A 26,873-nucleotide genomic window follows, 5' to 3' on the forward strand; every position below is an offset into this window, starting at 1 on the left:
TACTTACCCTGCAGTGTCGGGCCTCTTCAGGGTCCACCCTCTCCTTCCGTCTCCCTCCCCCGTCTGCAGGCTTAGGCCCCCCAATGTTCTGCCTACTCCTCCCGCTTGCCCAGCCTAATGGCTTCCTGGCCCTGCCAGAACCCAGTCCCTGCACCCTCCCAGCCTTCGGCCCAAGGGCTAGCAACATGTGTCGTCCTCACCTCCCTGGAAGGAGACTGCCTTCTCCCGGAAGGTCTGACATCTGTGGAGGGAAGGACTGTGCCTTTATTCTCTTTCTACCTTTCCTCATGCCCAGAGCCCATCTGCCTCTCTCTGCCTGATCCCTCTGAACGTCCTATTTCAGGGTGCCAAGAATACAGTCAGAACCCCTTCTCACTCTGGGGTGCCCCAAGACCCAGGCTGTTTGCCCTCTGGTGAGCACAGAAAGCATGTCTCAACATTCGGTTCTGGGCTTCACACAATCAAACTTCTCTTTTTTTTTTTTTTTTTTTAGTTTTTTTTTTTAACGTTTATTTATTTTTGAGACAGAGACCGAGCATGAACGGGGGAGGGGCAGAGAGAGAGGGAGACACAGAATCGGAAGCAGGCTCCAGGCTCCGAGCCATCAGTCCAGAGCCCGACGCGGGGCTCGAACTCACGGACCGCGAGATCGTGACCTGAGCTGAAGTCGGACACTTAACCGACTGGACCACCCAGGTGCCCCCAAACTTTTCTTTCTAAAAATAAGACATAGAGCAAAGAGAAGCCCAAGCAGACAGGAAGCTCTTCTTGTGGCCCCAAGTGCTGGGGCCCCATTACTGTCCCTCTCAGGTGCCAGCCCCACAGGGCATTTCTGTCCCCGTTTCCAGGCCAGCCAGTACAGAGGACACGGGGCTGGGCTTCTCAATCGGGAGGTTCAGTTAGCGAAACTGCTGCAATCACACCCTGTGATTGCAGACAATTTTCAAATAAAAACCCACAGTTGCATTGCTCTCCACCATGAGACATTCTTGAGCACTGGAGATTTAAACTATTTTATTTTTTTTAATGTTTATTTATTTTTGAGAGAGAGAGAGAGAGAGCGAGTGAGCACACGCAGGGGAGGGACAGAGAGAGAGAGGAGGACACAGAATTGGAAGCAGGTTCCAGGCTCTGAGCTGTCAGCACAGAGCCTGATGTGGGGCTTGAACTCATGAACTGTGAGATCATGACCTGAGCCAAAGATGCTTAACCGACTGAACCACCCAGGTGCCCCTATTTAAACGATTTTTTAAAACTTGAGAGATAGCAAGCGGGGAAGGGGTCAAGAAAGGGAGAGAGAGAGAATCCCAAGCAGATTCTGTGCTGTCAGCGCAAAGCCTGACTCGGGGCTTGATCCCACGGACTGTGAGATCATGACCTGAGCCAGTATCAAGAGCCGGATGCTTCACCGACTGAGCCACACAGGTGCCCCAGCATGGGGCTTTAGACTCAGGAAAGAGCTGTGGTCTGAGAGAGAGAGACCCCAGATCAGGATTTTGGAGTACCAGGTGGGAGTAAAGCCAAGGCTGGCTCTTGGGAACCTGCACGTTAAAGAACAAGCTCCTTAGGCACTCAGTGACCCCTCGGATGCCCCCTGCCTCCACACACTTGAGGACTTGCCATCCTCTCCTGTTCCGAATTGCCCAGCAGCCCCTCCAGCATGTCTCTGGCTCTGCCACATGCATACGGGGTTCCCTCTGTCCTTGAGGTTCCTTACCCCTGCCTCTGCCTAATTTCTACCCAGTCTTCCAGGTTCTCCATATACTGTTGGTCACAAGCGTGAGCTTTGGAAACAAACGAGTGTGAGTGTCTGCTTTGCCACTCACAAGCTGCGTGATCTGAGCACAGCGGTTGGGAGATCCCAGTTCTGCCAGCTGTGTGGCCTCGGCTATGTGACCTAACCTCTCTGTGCCTCAGCCCTACCATCTCTAAAATAATAAAGGAGTGCCTCTGTGTCGTGCTCTGTGTGGATGTGGTAGGGATTCCAGAGGGTAATAAGTTCCGTTCCTGGCATGTGCTAAGTGTGCAATAAACTAGCTATCTAGACATGAGCGCTCTATCCGCTCCCCTCTAAGTCAGTCCCTCCTGTTGTGGCATCTCCTGCCAGAGAGGCTCTCGGCTCACACCCTCTTTCCTTGCTCTCAAGTTTCCTGGCACAATAGTCTGGGCCCCGACGCACTCCTGAGTGGCTGACCTCTGTCAGTACATCACCACGCTTCGATCACGAGTTCTCTGAGCTTCCTGCAGAGGAATTCATCTGATAACAATCCCAAATGCCCCAGCCGGATGCAGCGGCCCTTGTGCGGTGTTCCTGGCCGCCCTCCTCTCTGGGCCGCATGCCCCAAGCCCCGACTTCCTCCTTGTTCCCCTAAGGGATCCATCCTTCAGAAACCAGGCCTCTGCATGGGGTGGTCCCTAGTGCCTGGAATGCTAACCCCTGCCTCTTCTGTACCGGGAAAACTATCCGTTAGGAGTCAGGCCAAATGCCCTCTTCGTGAGGCTTTTCTCAACTCCAGGACTCTGCCCTCTTTGCTCAGGGCCCTGGCTCAAGTGTTGGTGACCTTCTCTACGGTCTCCAGTGTCCTTCCCAGAGCGGGCGATGGGGCACTCAGGTCTTTGTGGGCCAGCCTGATTTAGCTGCACAGAGGATGTGAATTCCTATAGCCGGCCTCCAAGCCCTCCCCTCCCACTCCTGTGCCTTGCCGCCTTCTTGCTGTGCCCCTCCGCCAAACAGCCACAGCACCTTCCCCACTGCTGTGGAGGCAAGAAACGTAGGGGGCCACAGGAACAATGGCTCCCCTCACTCCCTCCTGGACTGCACCTCAGGCCGTCCGCGGTCTGAGCCCCATTTCCGTCAAGTCAAAGATAGAAACAAATCACCAGTTTGCCTAGAGATCCTCCATCACCATTTCAGGGAGGGAAATAATCCTCTTAGTTGTGAGACATAGTGGGCACACTCTCCGTTGCCGTGGTGATTCTCTGACATCGCCCTCTTGCAGAGTAGAAACGCCTCAGTTTTCGGAGTCTGGCTTCCCCCCACAGGGATGCTGCCAAGCCATCTGCACTCCCCCCGCCCCCCAACACAGAAGAGAAGGTGCAATCCCTGTGGGTTGCATTTCAGCCTCAGCTGTCAGAGGTGAAGCTCATCTTCCTGGGTCAGGTGCCCCTCAGGGTCGGAGAGCAACGCAGGGTCAGCTGGGTACCACACCATGGTCACTGAGCTCCAAGCTGCTTGTCCACGGGGCCTGCTTCTTTCAGAGGAAAATAATCATCTTCCTACTTATGGTCTATTTCTCTGAATTTCCTCCAGAGCCAGCAAAGCTACATAGACAGTGGTCCCTGTGTCTTTGCCTCTGTCACACACACACACACACACACACACACACGAACTTCGTTCCTGTCACACACACACGCCTGGTTAACTGCGGGGTTGTACTCAAGGTAGAATTTCTCGCCCATAAAAAAAGGGCACATCCTCCTCCCTCTCCCCCACCTTCCTTCCATTTCCCAGGACATTTTCACACAGGCTCATTCCTTTAAAAGTTTATTTCTGGTGAATTAAAAAAAAATAATTTATGCGACCAGATCAATAAAGACATTATGACATAGGGCAGAGCTTAACTTTCCTGTTTGCTCCTAGATTTTGCAGCCAGGTGGGAAGGTGGTGGAGGGAGACCCACACTCATGCACTGTGGAACAAGGAGAGGCCGACGCTTACGGGAAGGCCGAGCAGGGCCCAGAGGAAGGCCAAATCCCAACCTCTTGTACAGAAATGTCCCTTCATTGTGTTTTTTTAGAGTCACCAGAAGCTCTGTCACATGCCTGTTCCTAACGACCATAAACATACCAAGCAGACGCTTAGAAAGACGGAGTTGTCATCTCAGGGACTTTTAAAGGTGGTAGAACCTTGCTTGTGGACGAAGACACCTTTCCCCTGAGGCCCCCTACTGGGGAGGCCAGCACCTGGAAGAGACCTTGGGGAGTTGGAACCCGAGCCTCTAGCACAGCTGTTAAGATCTTTGGGTTTCTGAATTCTATTTGCCTCTTAGCCTGAAGGGAACATTTGTCCCCAACTCCTTGCGTTCCCCTAAGGGTCTCAGAGGTGGCTACTCCCTTGGTCAGCAGCGGGGACAGTTCCTCCATGAGTCTGAGAACTGAACATGCTCATAGTCTGTCCTGGGGTCTCAAAGCCAGAATCCCCTGAGGCTCTGCCATGACCCAGAACCTCAGAGCTTGGGGAGATGTGAGGGTTCACTGCTGAGGAGGAGGAGGAGGTGGCCTATCAGTGGGAGGTCCTCAAGTCCCCGGGGAGTGGAGACCACAGCTTGCTTACCACCATTGTCCTGCAGCCTGGTTCCTGCATGAGGTTTCGGCCTTGGGATTACTTTGGTGGTGGGGTTCATTGTCTTGGGGGATGGTGAAATTTGGTACTAATACATTGATAAACTTAGAATAGGCTTTGGTTACTAGAAACTCACGGACTGAGGAAACACCCAAAAAGCACACAGGGAAAGCCTCTGAGAAGCCCTAAGGGTATTTGTGATAAAGCATTTGCAGTGGTTCAGGTGGCTCATCCTTCAAGACCACGTGGCTCCTCAGTAGGTGGCCTGGGGTCCCCATGACACCTGACTGCACAGCCGCCCAGGACTCAAGGTTCCACTCACACTGACCTGCTGGGGCACCGCCAGTCTAAATAAGGGCTGGCTGCTTAACTGAATGTGGCTTTAAGCATCCTTACACTCCAAGACTTTTGAAAGGCAGAACCAAACAAAATCCGAACTCCCAAATCAACGAGCAGTTCTTAAGTCCAGTTCAGGTTCCTTTCTTGACCTTCTGAAATAGAAATTTTGGGGCGCAAAGATCAGCTGAAAGCTTCGAAGCCCAGTGCCAGTTCCCCTCATGGGGCAGACACCTGCTTTCCCTTCACAGGGACAGAAGCATTTCTATGCTCCAGGCCTGGGACCATTTTTACCCTGAAACCATCTTCTTGTTAGAGGCTCCTCAATGAAGGCTCACACCCCAAACACAAGTCACATCTGCCTTAGCTCCTTTTGAAGAAGAACCAGAAGCCCCCTCAATGCCATTTGGGGTCATGTGCTGTAGAGTCTACTAAATAACTCCTGAAGCACAGTCTTTCAACCATTTGATGAAATGGGAAGAGATGAAGGCAGCCACAAGGTCATGCACACACACACGTCTGCAGTGTGGACGAGGAAGGGACAGGTGAAAAACCAGCACCACGCCCGGTGATAATGATAACTGTGAACCAACTTCCCCAAAGCTCCTAGCAGCAGAACACTTGAGACAAGAGTGTATTTCTATAGGTCATACAAGAACAAGCTTGGTTTCATGCCTGTTCTCTCAAGTTGTAAAGGACAGGCCTCTTCGCTGCCTCTCTCTGAAGGGTTTTCTGTATCGAATGCAATAGAAGTTTTCAATGACTGAGGCAGGGACAGAGAACTCCCTGTCTGCTCTTGCCTCACTTCTGGGACGCCGGGATGTGACAGAGGACAGGTGGGAAGAGGAGAGGGAACCAAACAGCCTGGAGGAAAATATGGGGAGGGTGGGCCATGGAGGGGCTCCCTGGGTCCTGCTACATGAGGCCATTAACACACCTTGACTCTGAGCCGTCTGATTAAGAGTCTCAGAAAGCACCCTGTGCCTGTCCAGGGAACATCTCTCGGGTAGAACCCTCACCCCTGCCAAGTCCAGGGGGCCCTCAGTTTTCATCCTGAGGTCTGAGAGGGTACAGCCCAGGGCAGGGAGGAAGAGTTGTACTAGCTACACTCAGGGAGAACCAAGAGTGTGTGAGCTTCTTCCTGAGAGGCCAGGGCTCTGTTGCTCCCTCCTCTTCAGAGCTGGTACCCACATCCCCCCAGTGCCCTACACTCTCTCCGCTTTTTATTTGTACTGTATTTCCTCTAACTTTCCACTTGTCTGGAAACAAATTTGATGTATAGTGCTTACAAGTCTGTAATAAATACGGGCAACGGTCAGAGGTTTAATTAAATTTTAAAATTATGCCACAGGCTAGAGTCTATTAAAGCAGGACCAGGGGGCAAGGTCTAAAAGTGATGCCTTTTGAGGACCCAAGCGTCAATATTGACCCTGGGTGGGACACTGAAGCCATCCTGTGGATAAAATAGGAGATGTGATGCCACATTACTATAGAGAAGTGGAGGATGGCCGCCTTCACCGGTTATCAGCTTTGAAACCCATGGACGTCCGTTACCATCGTCTTCCCCTCATGAATTCTCTCATGGACGCTGGCTACCTGGCGTTCAGATCTATTCCACGAGTCATTCGTCCTTCATGTACTGTTCTGATTAAAGACCCAGATTAAAGGTAAATTCAAGGCCTTAAAATGCCCTTTTAAAGAAAGGGATCTGAAAGGAGAGCAAAAAAAGAGAGGAGGGAAAATAATACGAAATTTGGGAGGTGCAGCATCAGGAAGATGTACTCTGGATGTACCATATACCTTCCCTTGAAAGATGCGAGAGTGAGCAAGTCTACTTGTTAAAGGTTCACACTGATTTTAGTTTGCATCTAGATTGTAAGAATATTAAGACACAGAACAAATTTGCACCTTGGGATGGAGGGCAGGGGACAGATTTTGAAACAGATGCCTTGCAGTTCTGAAATCTAACCATTTTGAGAGCAGAGGACCCCGGGTAGGACCTGGCAGTCACCAAGGAAGTGCTTTATTCTAGCTGAATCCCCACCTCGGATGCTTCGGAGGGGGTGTTGAGTGGACTGTCATCGGAGGACATGGGTTTGTCATCAGAGGCCATGGGACTTGTATGAACTGAAAAAGTCTCTGCAGAGTAAGGAGCCCACACATTTTATTCCAGCCTCTGCTCACCGAGCCCTGACAGTCCCCCATACTTCTGCCCTTTGGATTATGGAGGAAAAAAATAATCGTTCAGTTTTTTTGGGCCACAGAATACAAGACGGATCTAGATTGTACAAGGAGCTTACACACTGAGGCAAGAAAGCGTGCAAATGGGAGCAGGAATTCTCCATCCTCTGGGTGAGCCAGTGCTTGAGATACAGAAGGACGGCAGTGGCCCTCCTGGAGTCCACACTGGTTTACGTTTCTAGCTTTTATTAGCCATGTCCAACTCCAACCTCCATCTTCTCCTGAGAGGGAGAATAATCTCTAGGATATCAATGCTTTCCCCCAAGCCATTATTTTTGTTTCCTCTTAAGATTTCACAGAAGGCCCAGGAGCAGGCCTAGAGAAGGACCAACAAAAGCAAAAGTGTCTGAGAACGACATAATACTGACTTCTCTTTTTTTTTGGTAACAGTTCACGAAACGTGCGCCCCTCTCTCCTGAGATACGGTGAGGCATGAGGGGAGGTGGCGAAGGAGCTGTGGGTGGGACACTGTACCGTGTGACATCACGATCATGCAGCCGGTGCCCGACAGGACAGAGACGTGAGAATGAGCACTCAGGGCTCTGCGTTGGCCCCAGGGGAGGCAGGCAGTTTCCAGGTAAGTCCCAGCTTCTCAGGAACACTATTTGTTGCAAAGTCGTTCCCTGGGGCATGCCATCTTGGCTCTGGCCTTAGCCTTCATCCTCCCGCAGCTCAGTGGGTAGGAATTTATACTGCTGTTGGCGGATCTGGGCCAGTTTTTTCCTCGCTTCTTCCAGTTCTCGTTCTTTTTTCAACATCTCTTCCTGGGCGGCAATGATCTAGAAGGAAAAATGACAAGCTGGACGAATCTAGAACTCTCCAGGAAACTGCCCTCCCAACTCTACTGCTTGTCTCATAAGTTCCCATAGCTTCTGCTATATACAGCCGTACAATGGTACTAAGTATCTTAGTGCTGGAGACCAGCCTATGGGCCACAGTTAGGTTTTTGAGATCCAAATGACCCAAGAAAATTAAGTGGCTTCTGGCCAATGATTTAACAGCAAACATCTACTGCATCCCTACTATGCACCAGATGCTGTGTAAACACTTTGCACGGAGCGTCCCATCATCCTCGTGACAACACAGTGAAGTCCTTATTGAATGTCCCATTTTTCCAACGAGTAACTAGAAACTGAGAGATGTGGGTCTACCTTCCTTAATACCCAGCTAGTGGAGCAGGACTTGGCCAAGTGATGCTGAAGCTAAAGCTGGAGTCCTTAACCAATTGACAGCTTTCATATATTTGTTTCATGTTTCTAAGATATGATCTGAGGAGTATCACTTAATAGATAACAGGTGAAAAAGGTAAGTAAGTGTTCAAGAAAGCCAAACAGCGTACTTTCCTGTGGGCCCTTTCAGAGCCTCTACTAACCATCACTGTGCTAGTCCAAGGTGGAGGTATAGAGGGCAGTATTTCCCACCTTATCCGATCAGTGACTTTTTCTCATGGAACTAGCACATCAAGAAATCGATTCTGATAAAAATGCACCCAGTGTATGTCTACTGGGAGTGGTTTGGGAAGAGCTGAGGAATGCATGGGGATGAGTAACTTCTGGGCATTGATAAGAAAACCGATCATGTATAATGGATTTGTATTAGCACGTACCCTAAACGGCAGGCCTGATTTCCTGAAGTTCGCTCCTCACTACCATGCACAAGAATGCAATCCTGTGTGAGTCTGAAGCCCAGCTGCTCTTATAAAAGTTGTGGGAAGGGGTTATCGTTCATTCTCTCTGTAGGGCCAAATATGTGAAGTGGGTAGTATTTCCAAATTCGTCGTTTTATTTAAATAATACTACTGCCTTTCACTCTCTCTTCTTCCCCCTTTCTGTAACAGAATCCCTGATTTTTACCTAGCCACAGGGGTACTCAGAAAAGAATACTACATTTTCCAGAATCCTTTGCACTGGGTTGGTTGGCCATGTGACTAAAGGCTGACCAATGGTATGTGAGCGGGAGCAAGGGACGCGACTTCAGGGTCCTGTGGTCCCTTCTTTCTCCCTTTCTGATGGCTGGGAAGCGAGGGTGGTTACTGACCCATTTTGGAGCAAATGGCCAAGGCAACATCTCAGGGATGGTGGGGGGAATAAGGCAGATGGAGCCTGGGGATGACACACAAAGGAACCAGCACACCATCCACAGATTGCCTACACCCACAATTGTTTCCCAAAGGAGAAATACACTTCCATCCTGTTGAAGTCATTGTTACTTTGAGTCTCTGTAATAACAAAAGGCCCATCTCGGGAGTAAACACTGTCTAGATTTAATCACAAACCTGAGCAATGCCCCCTACAAACTTTGTTTTCACTACAACATCGTCATCGTCAGCTTTGCCAAATGCTGCCTTCTGGGCTGCACGAACAAGATTATCTGAGGCTCTTTTCACAGCATTTCCTGCTGCCTGGAGAGGGGGGAAAAGCATACATTATATCATTAGAAACAGCCAATTTGGATTCACCAAGAATAGACATGAGAGTACAATTCATGGGATTATGAATGGCTTATCATCCAATTATAACACAGAATTTCTCTTTAGCAAGTATCCATCTGTCTGTCCAGCTGTCCAACGATTCTACCAATGCTGGCACCTACCTAACCTTCGCTCATTCACAGATAAATGAGATATAGTTCCTGGCTCCCAAAGAACACATACTTTTTTTTATCTTTTACTATTAAAAAAAATTTTTTTTTAATGTTTATTTATTTTCGAGAGAGACAGAGACAGAATGCGAGTGGGTTAGGGGCTGAGAGAGAGGGAGACACAGAACCCGAGGTAGGCTCCAGGCTCCGAGCCGTCAGCACAGAGCCCGACACGGGGCTCGAACTCATGAGCTGTGAGATCATGACCTGAGCCAAAGTTGGCCGCTCAACCGACTGAGCCACCCGGGCGCCCCAGAACACATACTTTTGAGGGAGAATTAAAATTATGTACACAAATGATGGTAGCAATGTGAAACGTGTTAATAGAAGCATGCCCAGTGGTCATCTCCTTGGTCTAGAAAACTATCTCCCACTGCCCCATCCAATTATAAAAACTCAAAGATGTGGTTCAGATAGCACTCTTCCTGTCTGCCTTGGCCTTACCAACACCTACTCACAGTGCTCCCTGCGTGCTCTGCACTCGCTTCTTTGTGGCCATTTCCACACTTGGGGTTGCCTCTCCCTTCCTGGACAGTGAGTCACTTGGGGGCAGGGGCTGTGACCGTTCTCTCTGCATCCCTAGTACTTGGCACACTGGATGCCCAGGGGTGGCACTTGCTGAATGCTTCTTGAGGGAATGATGGGCTAGGAAAGCACAACCTATCCCTGCATGGGAAGGCTGGGAGCCCCACAGTAACTAGGGCCTCGACAGGTATATTTTCCGAGTCACAGCTGGGCTTTATGCCAAGTGCTCAAGGATGGGGCAATTGCTAGAGACAGGTAAAGAAAAGCTTTTTGATGTGAACTCATACTGGCTTACTCTTAATGCTCATGAAGCATGGCCCTGGGGACTTGTCCTCTGCCCCCTGAGGTTTGGAATTTTCTTCGAAGGGTGGTCAAAGCTGCATTAAGACTCCCATATTCCTTGCCCAGGCCACCTCTGGGTCAAGGGCTTGTGTGTGGGGATTAGCCATCAGAAAGTTGAGTTTTTCTCAAAGCGAACTAGCTCATCTGGCTGGTGATCTCAAGTCACCAACAGGGACTATGAGGGCTTTTGCACAAGAAGAGAAGGGGAAGCCAGTTAATATATATGACAAACCTGGTCTCAAAATAGCTTTCTGAGTTTAGAGGTCATCAGTGCACTTTTCTGAGGCAGGAAATGGGGTCGAGTAACTTACCTCAGACCCTGCAGCTAGTATGTTACAGAGATGGGATTTGACTACAGATCAGTCTAGCCCCACGGGACCTCTGGGTCACTGCAAGGGACTCAGATAGGACACTGCAGCATCCAGTTAAATCAGCAATGATGATAAAGAGAGTGATGCTGTGCTCTGTCTGTGTAAGTCCTTGGGGGTTAGAAAAGCACATTCACATCTCTTGACCTTCCTAAGAGCCAGTGAGGTATCTCTAGCCACATTTTATAGCTGAGGCAAACTAAGGCCTGAAAGGTTTTGAGTCATCTGTGTTAAGATCACATACTTCATACATGGCAGAGGCAGGACTTGAACCCAGGTCTCTCTTAACTCAGGATGCTTTTGCCAGAAGTGTCCCCCAAACCCACAAACCACATGTCATCAACATGAAGCTCCCCATTTCCCCCCTGGGTTAGTCCAGGGGTCAGATGAAGGTAAAGGGAGGTGGGTGAGAGAGAGACTCAGGAGAACCCAACAACAGAAATACATGTTAGGACTTGCAAAATAAAATTAGAGTTCTGGGTTTTGGTGAAATTGTTCTCATACTTCTGCCATTTATGAGTTTATTCATGACGTATAAACACTTTTTTTCAGCAACAGAAATAGTCTATATTCTAAATACCTGGAAAATCTAGGAAACTGGAAACAAAACGTCCAAGGCATAAGGAAATTCTGGCATAATCGGTTGATGTAATATCATGCAATCATTAAAAATGAGACTCATGAAGAATGGACCAGTTAGCTTTGCATAGAGAAATTATGACGCCTTGTCTTCAAGTAAAGAGACACGTATGATAAAATGTTACGTGAAAAAAAGCAGAATGTCTCTTGCTATGATTACAAGTAGACACAACTATTTTGTATAGACATAAAACAGGAAGAGAAAAAAATGATAACATTTGACATGGGAAGATGTCGAGGCTATGTGATTTTTTCATTCAACCATTTCCTTCGCTGTGTTTAAAACACTTCTGTAATTAAAACAATCAGGAAAATGTATATGCACTGGGAGAGACTGGATTATAACCTACATAATAACCATGTCCTTTGGGCTCTGGGAAACCTTAGCCATAGTCTCATATAAATGCCTCAGTCCTTTCTCTGCTTTCTTTTGCCAACAGTGGAGGAGGGCCCCCTCTTGAATAGGCACCATCTCGGGTGTGACAGAGGCAAAGATAAAGATGTGGTGCCTGTGCCTAAGGAGTTCACAGCCTCCCGAAAGATAGGTATAAAAATAAATACGGTGGTATCAGGTGACAGGAACCCCAAGAGTGGTCTGGCCAGGGGCTCTGGCAGGATAGAGGAGGGAATGACTGCCTGACATGCAGGAGGTCAGGGAGGGCTTTCTAGAAGAGGGGACTCTAGTGAGGAGTCATGAAGAAAGAGCAGGTTGGGCTGGTGGGGAGGGGCTGGGACATTCTAGGTGAGAGAGGGCCCCAACTCATGAGACCAGAAGGCACACATGGACAATGTCAGTCTGCTGGGGCAGCAGCTGTAGGATGCATGGCCATACGTGGTAAAAATGAGAAAAGTGGGACAGCGGTAGCCGATGGAAGGCCTGGTGGGTCATGCCAAGGAAGTGAGACTGTCCCCGTTGGCGACACTTACCCGCTCCAACAGGAGTATTTTCCCACCAGCATCAGTGACCATTACCTGTAGCCGCCTCATGGCCTCTGAATCCTGGTCGGCCTTCACCTTGCAGGCCACGAGCAGCTGAGCTGTGGAAGCAGCGACCTGCTTGGCAGATGAGATGAGCTTCTCTTCACTGGCATGTCCCTGAACAGAGGCATTGGCCGCCTCACAGAGACTGCTGGTTGCAGCTGCCACCATCCGGGCCTGGGGACAGTTGACAGAGAAGTGACCCAAGGCCCAAAACTCCCTCAGGGGACCCAAAAAGCAAGTGGGAAGAAAGGAGAAGGTGACTCACGGCAGAAATCAGCCCCTGCGACCACTGTCCGTCATCCGCAGCATTGGCGGGGATGGAGCCCACCTAGAGAGTGTAGAAATCCGTAATGAGAGCCGGAAGGTGCAGGGTCATCTGCAGCCCCTCAGACTCTACCCTGCTCTGGAACTGGAGAGAACGACGTCTCCTCGGACACAAAGCACCACCAGCGTGAGAAGGGAACACCCTTTCTCATGTGGGATTCTGCCATTCTGAGACTGCCTGCGGTCCACGGCACCACAATGACTTAATCTGAAATGCTCAGAATGGTCTCCCTTTAGTTTCTGGGAAAACTGCTCAGGAGTGATGGACTGGGGCTGTCCTTACATGCTTATTTCCTCTGCTGACCTTTCTCCATTTCAAACATGGGAGCCACTGAGCCCTCTTCTTTCAAGGGCCAAGGGAAACTTACATCTCTCCTGATCATTGACCCTCAGGCCATGCTGTGACTTTCTGGCAGATGATGGGGGAAAAAAAAAAAAAAAGATAGAGCCTTTCCTTTAGTATGGTGGAGTGCAGACCTTGGTCTTAAGGAAATACAGACTATTTTGTCAGGGGTGGGGAGAGAAGTAGGAAGCTAGATGTAAGATGATCTCTGCTTTGATTTAGAAATTATACGAAGAAGTGAAACATTTTCTGTCCAGATGTAGAGGGAATGGCTACGGGAGGATACCTTTACATACCTTTACGTGGCGGGAGGTGCCTGGAGAGGTCAGAGAGGAGATCTCAAACCTCAATTTGAATATGAAATTAGGGATCTGCCAGCAATTATTAGGCACCATACCAGGGCTCGGTGAACATCAGATAAAACCCCAAGGTCCTGTCTATAAGCCTATAGCTTACTCAAGTCCAGGGGTGCCTCCTTTACCAACTTTCTCAACGTGTCAACAAGTTAGGTTCTCTTAGTACCTAGCAATCTGGTGCACAGTCAGCCTTTTATCAAGAGACTGAAATTTGTAGGTAAGATATTCCTAAAATCTTAAAACTGATCCATTTTTAGTCTTTACATATTGATGGGTCAACAAGTACTTGATTAAATAAGGTCAACACTCTGCTATATCTACAGAGCATAAGGGAAAAGCACAAAGGGACAGACCACATACTGGCTGGAGAGAAATACGTATGTCAATAATGAGCAATAGAACACACGATGGTTTAGAAAGAGGAGCCGAAGTCTGTGGTCTGGACTACGACAAGGCTTAGCTCACAAGCCACTTCGTGGAGGAAGACAGATGGCCACTCGTTGGACCTAACTTCCTGTCTATATTACAAGTTTTCTCAGGTCAGGGTGCAATCCTATCCATCTACCTATACACTGATGGCAAAGGCCTTTTAATATTAGGCAGAAATAATTGAAAATGATGGTGACGAAATTCCCCAAACCCACAACCTGACAGGATTTCTGTAGTGCCTCTATATTTGAGAGGCTGTCTGCAAGGCGCGATTTGGATGGAGTCATTCCATGTTGTATGGGAGCACCACCAGGGGTATTCTAAACTGTAAGACCCTCTTATATCCAGGAGTACTCTAATATACTAACAATCCTTTGGGTCACTGAAACAGAACTATGCTTTCATGCTAATGCGGATGGAATGGGTTACTAGGGATGAAGCAGATAAAAGAAATCTCAGATTTGAAACCAGACTGGCCTTTTTTGATCAATGGGCTTAGGAAAATGCTAACTGCAGAGCTGGACGGCATTTAGCTCAGCAGTCCTCCAAAATGGATTGAGACGTTGGAGGTGGAAACTGTATTATATTAAGTCCCTGACCACGGTGCTCCTCCAGCCATCCGCTAGGAAAATATGACAGTTCACATCTTTAAATAGCTTAATCTACAGTGGGAATATAAACGTCTTGTTCAGGCCCTGATCACTGTCTGGAATGGGACGCTTTCCTTAACAAGAAGCAGATGAGAGGCCCAGCAGCCAAACCCGTCCTTCTGGAGGTCAGGCTTAAGCGAACAGAGTTTTCAGTCAGATGGGGCAAAGATGAGCCATCCAGTGAGGGAGGACGCAGCGCTGGTTTCCTCAGTGCGGGCCACGAGCGTTCACATCTTTCCCTCAGCCCTCAGAGGCTCTTGCTGTGGCAATGTTCCAGCACGTGGCCAGAGGGGTTTACCCACCTTTCCTTGGGCCACCAGCTCCCTCTGGGCTGCCGAGGCCGATTTGACCAGGGCACTCGTGGCAGCGGCAATGGATTTAGCAGCTTCCAAAATCTGTTCTTCAAAATCCAGGGTCTCATCTGCTTGCTATAACAAAAGAAAATGGCGTCACATGCCATTCACATCCACAAAGGGCGCTTTTTTGCCCAACGACTTACTGCTCCATCACCTGGCTCTTCATCCGTTTATGTCTTTTGGCTGACAAACCACACCCAGGGCAGGTAGGCCTAAGCTGCCCCAAATCTCCATCTGCTGCCTCCCCCCCTTCCCCAATTCTAAAAGGTACAAGCTGCTAGCATTGACATTCTACACAAATTTCAAATCAGGAAATTCTAAGACTATTTTTCCAGACCAGACTCTTTAACAGGATGTAAATTCACTGTGAATAAACTACGCTCAAATTGCTCCATTGGCATCAATAACCGAAATTTAAATAATCGGTAATCAAAATCTCAAGAGTGGGTGGTGGAATCCTCTTCCAGACCTTAAGGCTCAAAAATGGGTTGAAACAATGATGAGGTGGCTAGGAGTGGTGAAAGCCTTATTTTTCTTGGGTAAAAACAAAAGCAAAACCGTATTTGCATCTTCTGCGGCTGAGCAGAAGGAGTGACTTACTAGCCACAGCTCACCAAAGGGGGGAAAGAAATCCAGGTGACATGACATCGAGGTGGAGCTTGTTCAGCCCCCTGGGAATGTGAGGCCCGGCTCCAGCTGGGGAAGACCTCCAGCCATGACTGTGCAGGTGTTATGAAGCTAGGAGGGCCCTGCTCTAAGTTCACCAGCAACAGGCCAGAACAGCCCTGGAAGCTGAAGAGAAGCTCTGCTAAGTGGGGCAAGCATAAGGACCTTGATCCCAGGCTGGCTGGGATGCAGTCTCACAATTTGGGGTGGTCACGCTGGATGCCCTCCATGGTCCTCTCACCACTAATGTTCTGTGCGTCTGAGTACGGTTAAGTCCCCCTTTGGTTAAGGAAAGTTAAAGGTGTTGCTGGTACCTTTCAGGCACTGCAGTGAGGGTCAGGTATAGCAATACTTTTCTTTGTGTGTTAAAATATACATGCCATTCACCCTCTGAACCAATTTTAAGTGTACAAGGCAGCATCATCAGGTGTATCTGCAATGCTGTGCAACAGCAAAACGGCTTTAAGAGTGCCTACCATGTGCCAAATGTTTTGTGAGGCATTTCCACTTCCAATGCTTGTTTAATTCTGAGAAAGAGGAAAACAAATCTTACACTGTAGTTATATTCATTCTTATATTCACAGTGAGAAAGCAGACTCAGGGAGCTAGAGTGTTGGGATGAGGTCATAGGGCTGCAATTAAGATTCTCCATCTCTCGGACTCCATGAGGATCTGTTCTTACTAGCCTGGTCACCCCTCTGGGCATCAGTGATGACTAATTTCGTGCCAGAGGCTCAAAGTTGGTCGCTAATGGTCCCATATGGAACATCAGACAGGATGGATACATAGGTACAATTTTTTTTCCGTTCTCCATTCTTTATGACCACATCTTGAACTATGAGAGATTCCAAGCTCATTTTTATTTTTTACAAGTCATGTTATCAAAATAACATTTCAGGGCACGTCTGGTGAATCCAGAGAACGACGCCAGCATTTTAGAAGTTCTGAGAAGTCATACATTCTTTCTTAACTGACCAAGTCTTGCTCTAGGAGCATTCAGGACAGAAGTGGATTCAGTTGCAGTGTATTCATTTTGGAGTAAGGGAGCTTATAGTAGTGGTGGAGTATAACATTTATTTATTGAAATAGAAAAACAACTCATCGTAAGACACTGGCATAAAAGGTACTATCATACATAGGCCCCAAAGAAATTGCATTAGGCTCTGATATCAGTAGTTATCTAGTCAGTGACCTCGAATTAAGAACTTTTTTGGAAATTCATTCTACAAAAGAAACTCAAGTATCTAACAGATTAAAGCACCAGGGAAATCACGTAATTTTTGAGCTCCAAGGGAGCCCCCTCCACTGTGGCAGGGGAAACAGAAGCCCATGGGGGCTTCTGAATGGGTCCCAGATCCTGATCTTAGGCGGCCTCCAAGGTGAGTCCATGCAGAGTGTGAAGTACCCCATCCGATTTCTGCTTTCTCAAATTTTAGGATCCACAAAAATGGAGTTTTCTTCCAATTAAGTGCTAACTCTAAGCCATGGCTAGATCTTACAGAATCATCCTATTAAAACTAATTTCAAAGGCCTCTACCACGTCTCCTGCTGCCGTGAAGTTTTTTTGTAGAACACATACTTGAAATAGATATTCAGCTTGGAAATATTTTTGACACCCACAGATTTTTCTTGCAGTGGCAACTGGTATAATGCCTGCTGATGAATTTTTGTTTTTCTTTCCATAACATCTCGATGTTTTCAAACGAACATGGCAGAAAGCCTCCTGTCTGGGAGACACTTGCTCTGACTAAAAAGTACTAGTTTCCCAAGAAAGGCTTAATAAAGCCGAACGGGATGACAACAGGGACAGAGGGCTAACGTCTAGACATTGTAGGCCAGGTTTATCACTAACTGCCCATCTTTTCTCTCCTGCTGGACATAAACATCAACACCGGGCACTTCTTCATACCACACACAATTTCTAGCCTACAAGGTGGGATTCTCCCCAAGCCAAGGACACTCGGAAATGCCTAAGTGTCCCTGTCCATGCTGCCGTCTCCTTGGCTCTCACCAGCACCTGTGACAGCATCTGGGGGAAGGGCGGTGAGAGCTACAAGAGGAGGAGGGCGCATGCTCAAGCGTGTTGCAGAAAAGGAAAGAAACAAAGTGGCTTGGTCTTCAAAGGATCTTCCTACATAAAAGGATCACAACGAAATTGCAGGATTTGTCAACAGAACAAATCCCGCTGTAGCTGGGGGATGGCGGGCAATGAGGACAGTCACATGGACGCTACAAGGAGAGCCTGAAGAACCTCGAGACCCAGGGCACAGGGAACTTAAGAAAATGCTTTCATTAAACAGGCTAATAAACGGGCAGCCCTTGCTCAGAATCACCCCATGATCTGGTTCAAGATGCAGATTGTGTTTCAATAGGTCTCATTTCTAATGGAAGTGGGCTACTCCACGGGAAATGCTAGCCTGGGCTACGGGAAACAGACCCCAGTTAACTGAAGCCTAGCCGCCTGACATTTCCTCCAGGACACGGACTGTGTTTTATTCCACTAATGTGGTCTCTCGAGTATACAATCAGGCAGCGTAGACTACATGATAAATGTTTGCTGAATGAATGTATCCATTCAAAACGAGTCTTCCAAGTTTTAGAGTTCAGCCAGAGGGCAATTTACATGGTTGGGGAAGGAGAAATGCATGGAGTAAGCGTCTACATCAGTAACTGTCCGTTCTGGGTTCCTCCGGGAGGAAGAAACACACATCTATACACTGGCTCCTGCCCCGTTCAAGGCCATGGGTTGTTATTTGTCTGCTCTGCCTTCACCCCTCAACCTGCATCCGTAGTTTGTTGTGACATCTACTTGTGCACATACGGATGCAAATGGCATTTCCAGCATTTTGCAAAGAGGCTCTTAGCAAAGCAGTGCTGGTGAAAAGAGCACCAGATGTGCAAACAGAGAATCTGCTCTGCTTAAATGATTGCTGAATCTGTCTTCTCATCCTCTGTACGGTGTGCCCTTTTCCCTGCTCCCCTTCACTGTAAGAAAGCACTGGCCAGCTCACCGCCAGCCCTCAGGAGCTGTCCTTCCTGGACTGTCCGCTAAGCCCTAGCAGAGGATAGACCTATCCTCATCTTGACTTTCTGGTAGCTTTGGGAAAGGCCCAAGCACCCTTTTGCTGGTATTTTTCCTGTTTGGTGATCTCCTGCAGAGCTTCTCTTTTAAAAAGTTGGAGGTCTGGGGAAGTGCCTCTGGGGAAAGGCCACGTTTTGGGCTGGCTCTCTTGATGCCTGCTTCCTGTGCTCAGCAGAACATGTGAGGCTCTTGTCTTGTCCTGATTGATCTAATGTGTCTCAGGAGCTTGAGGTTCTACTGGGGTACGAAGGGGGAGAAGAGAAGTGAAGGGAAAGGGGAGGTCTTTACTCAGTTTGTATTTTGCCTTTTGGCCTTTCAGGCATTCTGAGGACATAACCTTTGGAGCAATTCATTTTCTGAACCTGCCTTCCCTCCTACCTGATAGGGTTGTTATAAGTACATTATAAATACATGTAGAGCACAACTGACTCATAGCAAATGCTCAACAATTCCTAACAATTAATTCATGGTGACTTCTCTTACTACCTTCATGTTCTGTGGTTTTAAAAACTGTTCTTTTTAGACTTGGTGCTAAGCTAGTCTGTTTTCCCTCTCTGAACCATTTTCCACTCATCATTTGGAGAAAGGGTCTAACTGCCACTTCTGATGACAGCCTAAAATAACTATAAATAAAACCCATAATACACCAACGATGAATGAAGTTTCAAGTAACACATGATACCGACTGGCACTGCTTCCAGCTTCTGCCTCAACCCCCCCAAAGGAGATGGGCAATCTGGGTTCTAGTCAGTGCCCTGCACTTTCTGGCCACAGAGAATTTGCTGCCTTTCTCCAGGTATCAATCAGTTTTCTATTCGTTACTTACGGAGGAACCTCAGCTCTCTTGGTCCTGTAGCCTAGACGTGCTACAGTTCCAAATTAAACATTTCTTAAGAAGGTGCTGACTTTCTCTCTTCCTTATTCTCTTAGTCTCCTCCATGGAGAAACCCTGCCTCCCTCATGCCGCATCTTGGCCAACCTTCTCCCTGACAGGTTGTGGGGCACATGGTGCCCAGAGAAAAAATGTTTTGGTCTGTTGTCCTTTTACTTGCCATTTGTGAATTACATCCCTGCAGCCCTATGGCCCCTTCCCCCATGAGCTTGAAGGTGAGGTAGCTGAGGGTATCCATAGGAGATGGTCCAAAGGTCCCTGCCCTGGTGTCCGCCTCCCTCTGTGTAAACCTCCTTTAAGGGATTGCCTTGCTAAGAGCTGATAAACACAGGGGTCACCTTTCTCACAACTGGCTACAAAAAACAGATCACAACTCATGGTGCCATTTTTCCATTTAGAAATTGGGCTTTGTTCTGTGTTACCCAAAGTCCTGCAGAATGCTTGCTGTTAAAAACAAGGTCATATCACATCAGACACTTAAAAAAAAAAAAAACAACTTTGGAAATATTTTTTAAAGGTGTGGACATTTTGCATATAATTTAAATATACTTGAGGGAAAAAAGGAGGCCAACACCAAGAACACACAAAACACCAGGGAAGCATTTTCTTGCCAATTGGAAGCCTGAGTGGAATAGTTTGGCTGCTACCAGTTTGCTTCTGGTATTGAACTAAGAAGTGCCTTGGGGGAGACCTTAGCCTGTACCCAAAAACTCAACTGTATAAGAGCCAAATCAGCTTTTCTTTTAGAGGCCACATGGGTGGGTTGTCTTTAGGACCACCACTCTTACTATAAATGAGAATTTATAAATGGGAAGATTCTTAGAATAACTAGACCTGCCAGGATCCCAAACCTGGACAGCTGGCCTCGTTCCCCTGAAAGCCCTAGGCAAACAGTAAACAGTCAAAATGGATGATGGAGAGAAAGGAGTGCCAAATGGTTTTGCCTCCAACTTGGGGAGGGACCACTCTTTGTACCCAGGTAATAACTGCATATTCATGCAGCATCCATTAGAAAGTGTCCGAGCTTGCACGATTCGTATGTTAGGAGTGGTTTTCCCATGGTAGCTGTTGTTTTATTTGTTTTATTTTATCTTTTTCCTGATAAAAAGTAACACCACTGAAACGATCTTTTAATTGCTACTTCTGTTTGATGGAAAAATTATTAAAGATGATCGTGCTTTCAAAACAAGTCATGTGAGTGTTTACTTAGGAAGCACAGACAAAAAAGATAATGGAATGCTTTCAAATATCTCGATCAGATACATTCGCTGCTGTGATAGGAATCCTCTATGTAACTGACGAGAGTGTGACAAGACCTCCTGTTCTACACGGTCGGGAGTCACCTGGGAACACGGGCGGGTTGAGTTCCCCGCACACCTTTGCTTTTCACACTCTTTACATCTCCGGGACTGGCAGCCACTAGTGGCAGATGAGCTCAAAGCCCCCACTTCAGCCTTACAGAAAATGTCCTATCTGTTCCTACTGCTCCCTGAACACCTGGCTGTCCCTTCCCATCCACTCAGCTAATCAGTACAGCATGCTGGCCAACAGCAAGATTACAGAAAGAATTAAGAAAATCCCATCAGTTTTAACCAATGGGTTTCCCCTCAAGGCCCTTTTAAACTGGGTTTTTTTTTTTTTCCGTTATTTAAAATAACTTGCCATCTCTTTTCCATGACAGTTTGTCATTTTGGTCCAATAACTTTAACTGCAGTCAAAACCCAAACGCTGTCCTCTAGCTGCGTGAAGGTGGCAGCATCTTGCACACCCTCGAAACTGATCTGTTCTCAGTGGACAAGGATCCCAGGGACAGGCTCCACGTTATAACTCTGGAAGCTGGGACTCCAACACTGTGTTTCCCTCTCCTGTGTCATCACTTTGCTGCTGTCACTATGCATTCACTGCAAGCAACTTGGAGATGGCTTCTAGACATAACAGGGGAAACTTTCCTGACCAACCTGTTCAAACCACTGGCTCGACACCTGTGTGGGGCATTGCTTACACACATACTCAAATGTGCTCTTAAAAGAGCACTTCTCTGCTCCAAAAGACTGAGCTGTTGGCACAATGGTTCTCTTTCCAGAAAGCAGTGCTCAGTCTTCTGTTGAGACAGATCAGAATGAACTCACAAACTGCACAGGCGCTTCCATGAGGAGGAGGTCAAAGCCAACCAAAGGCGGCTTGCTGCATGCCAGAAAAAAATGTTTCATAATCCCAAACTTCCTGTTGCACCCAATTAGGCCATGGAATTACTTTCTGTCAGCTTATTCTAAATATTATCAACTTCGACTGACCAGTTAACCTATTACAGGAAATGTGACAGACAGAGTGCACACTATCTTTATTAGATACATTTAGTCCTGAGGTTTCTATAAACCCAGTGACTCACCATCCCTACAGTTAGTATGGCTGATTTGGTTTATATGTTTTGATACTATGGGCAGAAGGGAAATTTACAGAGAGTTGATCTGTGTTTAAATATTTGCTAGAAAATAGATTATGAAAATTACTAATTTCTAAATTGAAGATCAGGATGAAATGTAAATCTATGTGTGTGGGGGTTATAATGCTTTTAGCCCATGTCACAAACATGGCCTGGAACATTCCATTTTTTTTTTTCCACTGAGCATATCCCTTAAGGATTCATTACTGACAAAACTAAACTATACATAATATCTCAAGCTCTTACGAAAACATCCACAATTATGATTTGTTTCTACAGCAAACAAAAGAATCTAGCGACACTGATACAGGTCTTAAACGCTACAAGAAAAAACGGAAAGATAACATTATGAAATGGAATGAGCACCCCGTCTTCTAAATCTGCTTGTGAGTTTAACATATGCTTTCCTGTTGCCTTATAAACTATATTAGGAACCCCCGGAGACAGGGCAAGACACTGTAGGAATATGTTTGATATATAGTTGGATTAAATAACAACCTAATATATCAAACATATCACACAGAGGCCTGCAGAAAAGGCATCCAGGTTTGACTGAGCTCGAGAAAAGGCAGAGTACTGCAGGCTACGGCTGCAGGGGGTGGTCACCACTGCCGCAAGTCCATTACCTCTCTGTGGAGCACAGTCTGTCTGTAAGTGTGGAAACGACACCATTAGCAACATTGTAGGTACACGCACCAGCCTCAATACATCCGACCTTCTCTCCTTTTGCTTTGATACAATCTTCCCAAGAAAACAGTGGATCCAACAGTGCCAATTGGTTATTTGTGTTTGGCAGATCCCAGGCAAAAAGAGGTGCTGAGATTTTAAGGGCCTGAGCGGGGAAAAGGTGCCAGGAATCATTTTCATAAACCATGGAGCATTCTACTTTTAAAACAGGCGACCTGAGAATGCGGTGAGCAAAACAATTCAAACAAACAAAAAAAATAAAACATTGCCCATCCCCGATACTATTCCTCTAAGCAGTGTAAATGCTCTCCCGTTACGAAAGGAAAGCATTATTTGCTCTCTACTAAGGGCTTGTGTGTTCGTGTGTAGTTACAGGGATGGGAATGCGAGAGCAAATGCTTATTCACAGTATCTTGGGGATGACTTATTTTTTTTTCAGTTATGGAAGGGGATGGAGAGAACCAATGAACCACAAAAGACTGGCTGCTTTTGGTGTCAGACTGGGAATTAAAAAAAAAAAAATGTTTATTTTCACAGAGTGTGTGTGAGTGCAGGGAGGGGCAGAGAGACAGGGAGAGAGAGAACCCCAAGCAGACTCCCCACTGACAGGGCAGAGCCCGATGCGGGGCTCAATCTCACGAACCACGAGATCAAGATGACGTGGGCCGAAATCAAGAGTCGGATGCTTCACTGACTGATAAACTGGGGAAATGCATTCCTTTATAAAGGTAAGGGAGATATCTGATTTTATGCAGTTATTACCACATAGCAGATGGTTTTGTTCCTAGACAGGCACAAAAACCCTGGTTTGGGTTGAAGATTTCTTTAAAAGAATTTTATCGATAATATAATCCATGTGTCAGGAGCCTCTGGCCAATGGGTGGCGTAAGACTTCACATCATTGTGAGACACTCAGAAAGTACTGAGCACTCTTCCTAACAGGAAGAGGGAAGCGGCCTAAGGTAGGCGTCCCTAAGGAAGAGACTCAGGTCAACAGTTATGTCCACTTTGACCTTGACCGAAGGATTCCTTGGCTCTCAGTAAAGAGCCACACTGTAAATACAAAAGCTAGATGACCCCAGGGCAGTGCAGGGAGCACCCACACATCCACCTCTGCAGCCATCACTTATTTTTTAAGTGCTCTTATTTTTAAAACACTGTTTTACAAAATTTTAAAACCCAGGCACTCCCTGAATTCCACTGTCATTCTTGTACATTCTCCGCCTGTCTCCTTTGTATGTAAGTGTTGTTTACAGAGTTATACCGGGCACATAATTCTGCATCCTGTTTTTTTGTTCTGTTTTGTGTTTTTACTTTACGTTTATGCCATGAGCAGAATCCTCTGCACACCGAACAGTCCTACCAACATTATTCTCAACAGCTGTGTACTTCTTCTCCAAGGAGACACTCAGTTCACGTCTAACTTCTTCTTACTACAAACAAGGCTACAGGCAACAGCCCCGACCGTTTCCCCTCCCCCAGGTTTCTTTCTCTCTGGATTTCCTCCTTTGCACAGGAAGTGGCAGTAACAGGTCAGAGGGTACAGGCAAACCAAAAAGCTTCCCTGTGGAGCTGCCCCAGCCTCTGACATTGGCTAAACCCAGAAAACTGGTATGAACTGACTGTGTCATCCATAGCGCACATACAATGCTTCCAGATCAGTCGAGGCCACCTGACTCTGGCAAGGTATTTTGCCTTTGATTCTCCATGGACAGGTGTTGCTTTGTGGGCACGTTGCAAGGACCCGACGAGCCAACGCCTGTAAAGCACTGCTTAGCACATACTTGGTACTCAATCAGTGTGAATTTTTTATTTTCTTTTTGCTAAGGCCATCAGCTCATGGGTCTATGGAAAAATTATTCTTTCAGGCATTCTCCTAGGAAGTAGTAAATAAAAGTCTCTGAAGCATCTTTTTGGTTACTGCTTATTCAGTTAGGCACTGTATTCTTAAATTATCTCATTTAACTGTTATAACAACAATGCTATGGGGTAGGGCCTCTAATTGCTGGTTTTTTTTCAGATCAAGAATCACGAGGTATATCAATGGCTGGACAGAGGGCAATTAGGACTCAGAGACAGAGCACAGAGGGACCTTACAAAAGGACAAAAGGAGAGGGATTGAAACAGGAGCTCTTAGAATCTGGGGAAGTGCTAATGTTACATGAGCACCAGGCTAATTCTCCAGAACAGTGTCAACTGACATGACTTCAGCAATAGCAGACGCAAGCTCTCCAGGAGAGGCTACTTGTGCTAAATCAGATGAGGAAAAGGAAAGACAAATTACACACAAAGCCTCCAAATCTTAGTCAACAGTTGCTTGCTTCTTAGTTGAATGCACATTTTCCATTTGCAATTAACCTGATTTATCAAGCACAAATAAAGACAAGGCCAGAAAGTGGGAGTTGCCCCTATATACACACCCAGTTCTTAAACTTGTTGAGAACACCTTGGACAATCTCAGACCTCTTAAGACCCTTAGGTTAGAGGCTAGTAGAGAGAACCCTGGTAACCCCCAAATCAGAAAGCCATAACTCCTAAATTACATCTTGATGAGAGATTTACAGAAATGCCTTCACCAACTATCAGCAACTATCAGGAGACTGGTTCTAAGAATTTAATGGTTTTAAGAAGGTTCCCAAGCTCAATACATTCACTTACATGCTCACGTCTGTTTTACATGCAGCATTAACCTGGGTGCTGCTTTTGAGTGGTTTGGTGTATTTCAGTGCTCAGACTCCATCTTCTGGTTTTATAAAAATGGTAGAGTTTTAGGCATACCTAATCTGGGGGATCCAGCTTTTTCTGAGGGGAAAAACCATATTTTACCTCCTAAGGTTTTTGGGTCCTTGGAAGAGAAGTGAGGTGATAGGTACCAGCAGGGACTTGCTTGAATACAAAGAAAAAGAGGCCTCCTCTGATTCCACCGTCTCCTGGGAGAAGACAGCCATGGGAGGTAGAGTGAAAGGTAACTGCTTCTGGACAGGACTGGGCTTTGCCCCTAGACAGCACTAGCTCACCATCCTTTTATGTATAATTGTCCTTTCTATGGCCCCATCTTAGAGTATGTCCTTAAATGGCTGTTTCTCTTTAAAATCTTAAGTTTTACATTTTTAAAAATGTTTTTATTTATTTTTCACAGAGAGACTGAGCATGAACGGGCAAGGGGCAGAGAGAGAGGGAAACACAGAATCCAGAGCAGGCTCCAGGCTCTGAGCTGTCAGCACAGGGCCCAATGCGGGACTCGAACCCACAAACCGTGAGATCATGACCTGAGACGAAGTCAGATGCTTAACCAACCGAGCCACCCAGGCTCCCCTTAACGACTTAAGTTTTAAACATTTATCTAGATGACCAACACAGATGGAGAAAGCATACCAGCCCACCAGTCTCCAGCATATACTGAGGAACTCTGTTACTAGGTCCACTTTGAGGTCCACATTACCCTTTATTGATTTGAAGAAAAGGAGAGACCTAGCACTGCTATTTGCACTGCATTGTGGAAAACAGAAAATTTGAGGGTGACAACGTCCCCTTCAGTAACAGGGACTTCCCATAGTAAGCATCTAACACCTGCTTTCTATATAATGGAACTAAATTCAGATCCTAAGTGCCCTGGATTCTTCCTTTGGATGCCCAAAGGTATTTTTCTGGGTGGTTAACCTGAAGGATCAACCCATGGGTTTTTTTCCATGCCCTGTAAAAAGGTGCTGGGCAGGTAGAGCAGGTCTGCCACTTGCCAGTCTAACCACGGGGAAGGAGAGAGGCTCCCTGTGGGCACACCTAGCTTCACTTCACAGCCATCCACAGGAAGACCTATTGACATCGGACAAGCAGCCACACATGGACACTCACTTTCGGTTTGGCTCTTGGCTTCAGTTGCTCTAACTTCTTAGCAGCAGCCTCAATGGATGCCGCAGCCCCCAGTAATTCTGTTTCCGCGATGACAGTTGGGTCTTCCGGATCCACCCACTCTGTTCCTAAAATCAGTCCAAAGAGGGTCATTCTTGGTAGCTATGACCGCAGGGCTCTGGCTTCATTACCAACCATATCTGGATTTACGTGCAAGGAGGCTCCGTCAGCCTACTAGTTGCACCGTCCTAAGGGATCTTCTCTCCAGCTCTCACCGAGATCAGCTGGGCGAAGGGGAGCTCCTATCTGATCCTGTCGCTTGTGTAAGTCAGTTGTGTATACAGCCCTACCGCGGGAGCACTCATCGATGCAGTGTCAAAAA

General features: G+C 47.0%; 1 protein-coding gene across 1 annotated transcript in view; it reads right to left on the reverse strand.

Moving 5' to 3' along the window:
• Positions 1 to 3,531: 3,531 nt before the first annotated feature.
• The window catches only part of TLN2 (talin 2), a 438,974-nt gene continuing 415,632 nt past the window's right edge, over positions 3,532 to 26,873 (reverse strand). The window contains exons 54-59 of the mRNA XM_078448675.2: positions 26,495 to 26,619; positions 14,819 to 14,944; positions 12,680 to 12,742; positions 12,406 to 12,588; positions 9,195 to 9,320; positions 3,532 to 7,698 (exon numbers count right to left, since the gene is read on the reverse strand). Coding sequence (XP_078304801.1) covers positions 7,570 to 7,698; positions 9,195 to 9,320; positions 12,406 to 12,588; positions 12,680 to 12,742; positions 14,819 to 14,944; positions 26,495 to 26,619 — 752 coding nt within the window. The 3' untranslated portion in view covers positions 3,532 to 7,569. The remainder of the gene's footprint in view (positions 7,699 to 9,194; positions 9,321 to 12,405; positions 12,589 to 12,679; positions 12,743 to 14,818; positions 14,945 to 26,494; positions 26,620 to 26,873) is intronic.

Source organism: Panthera onca, chromosome B3 (genome assembly GCF_046562875.1).
Source record: "Panthera onca isolate mPanOnc1 chromosome B3, mPanOnc1 haplotype 2, whole genome shotgun sequence".
NCBI lineage: Eukaryota > Metazoa > Chordata > Mammalia > Carnivora > Felidae > Panthera > Panthera onca.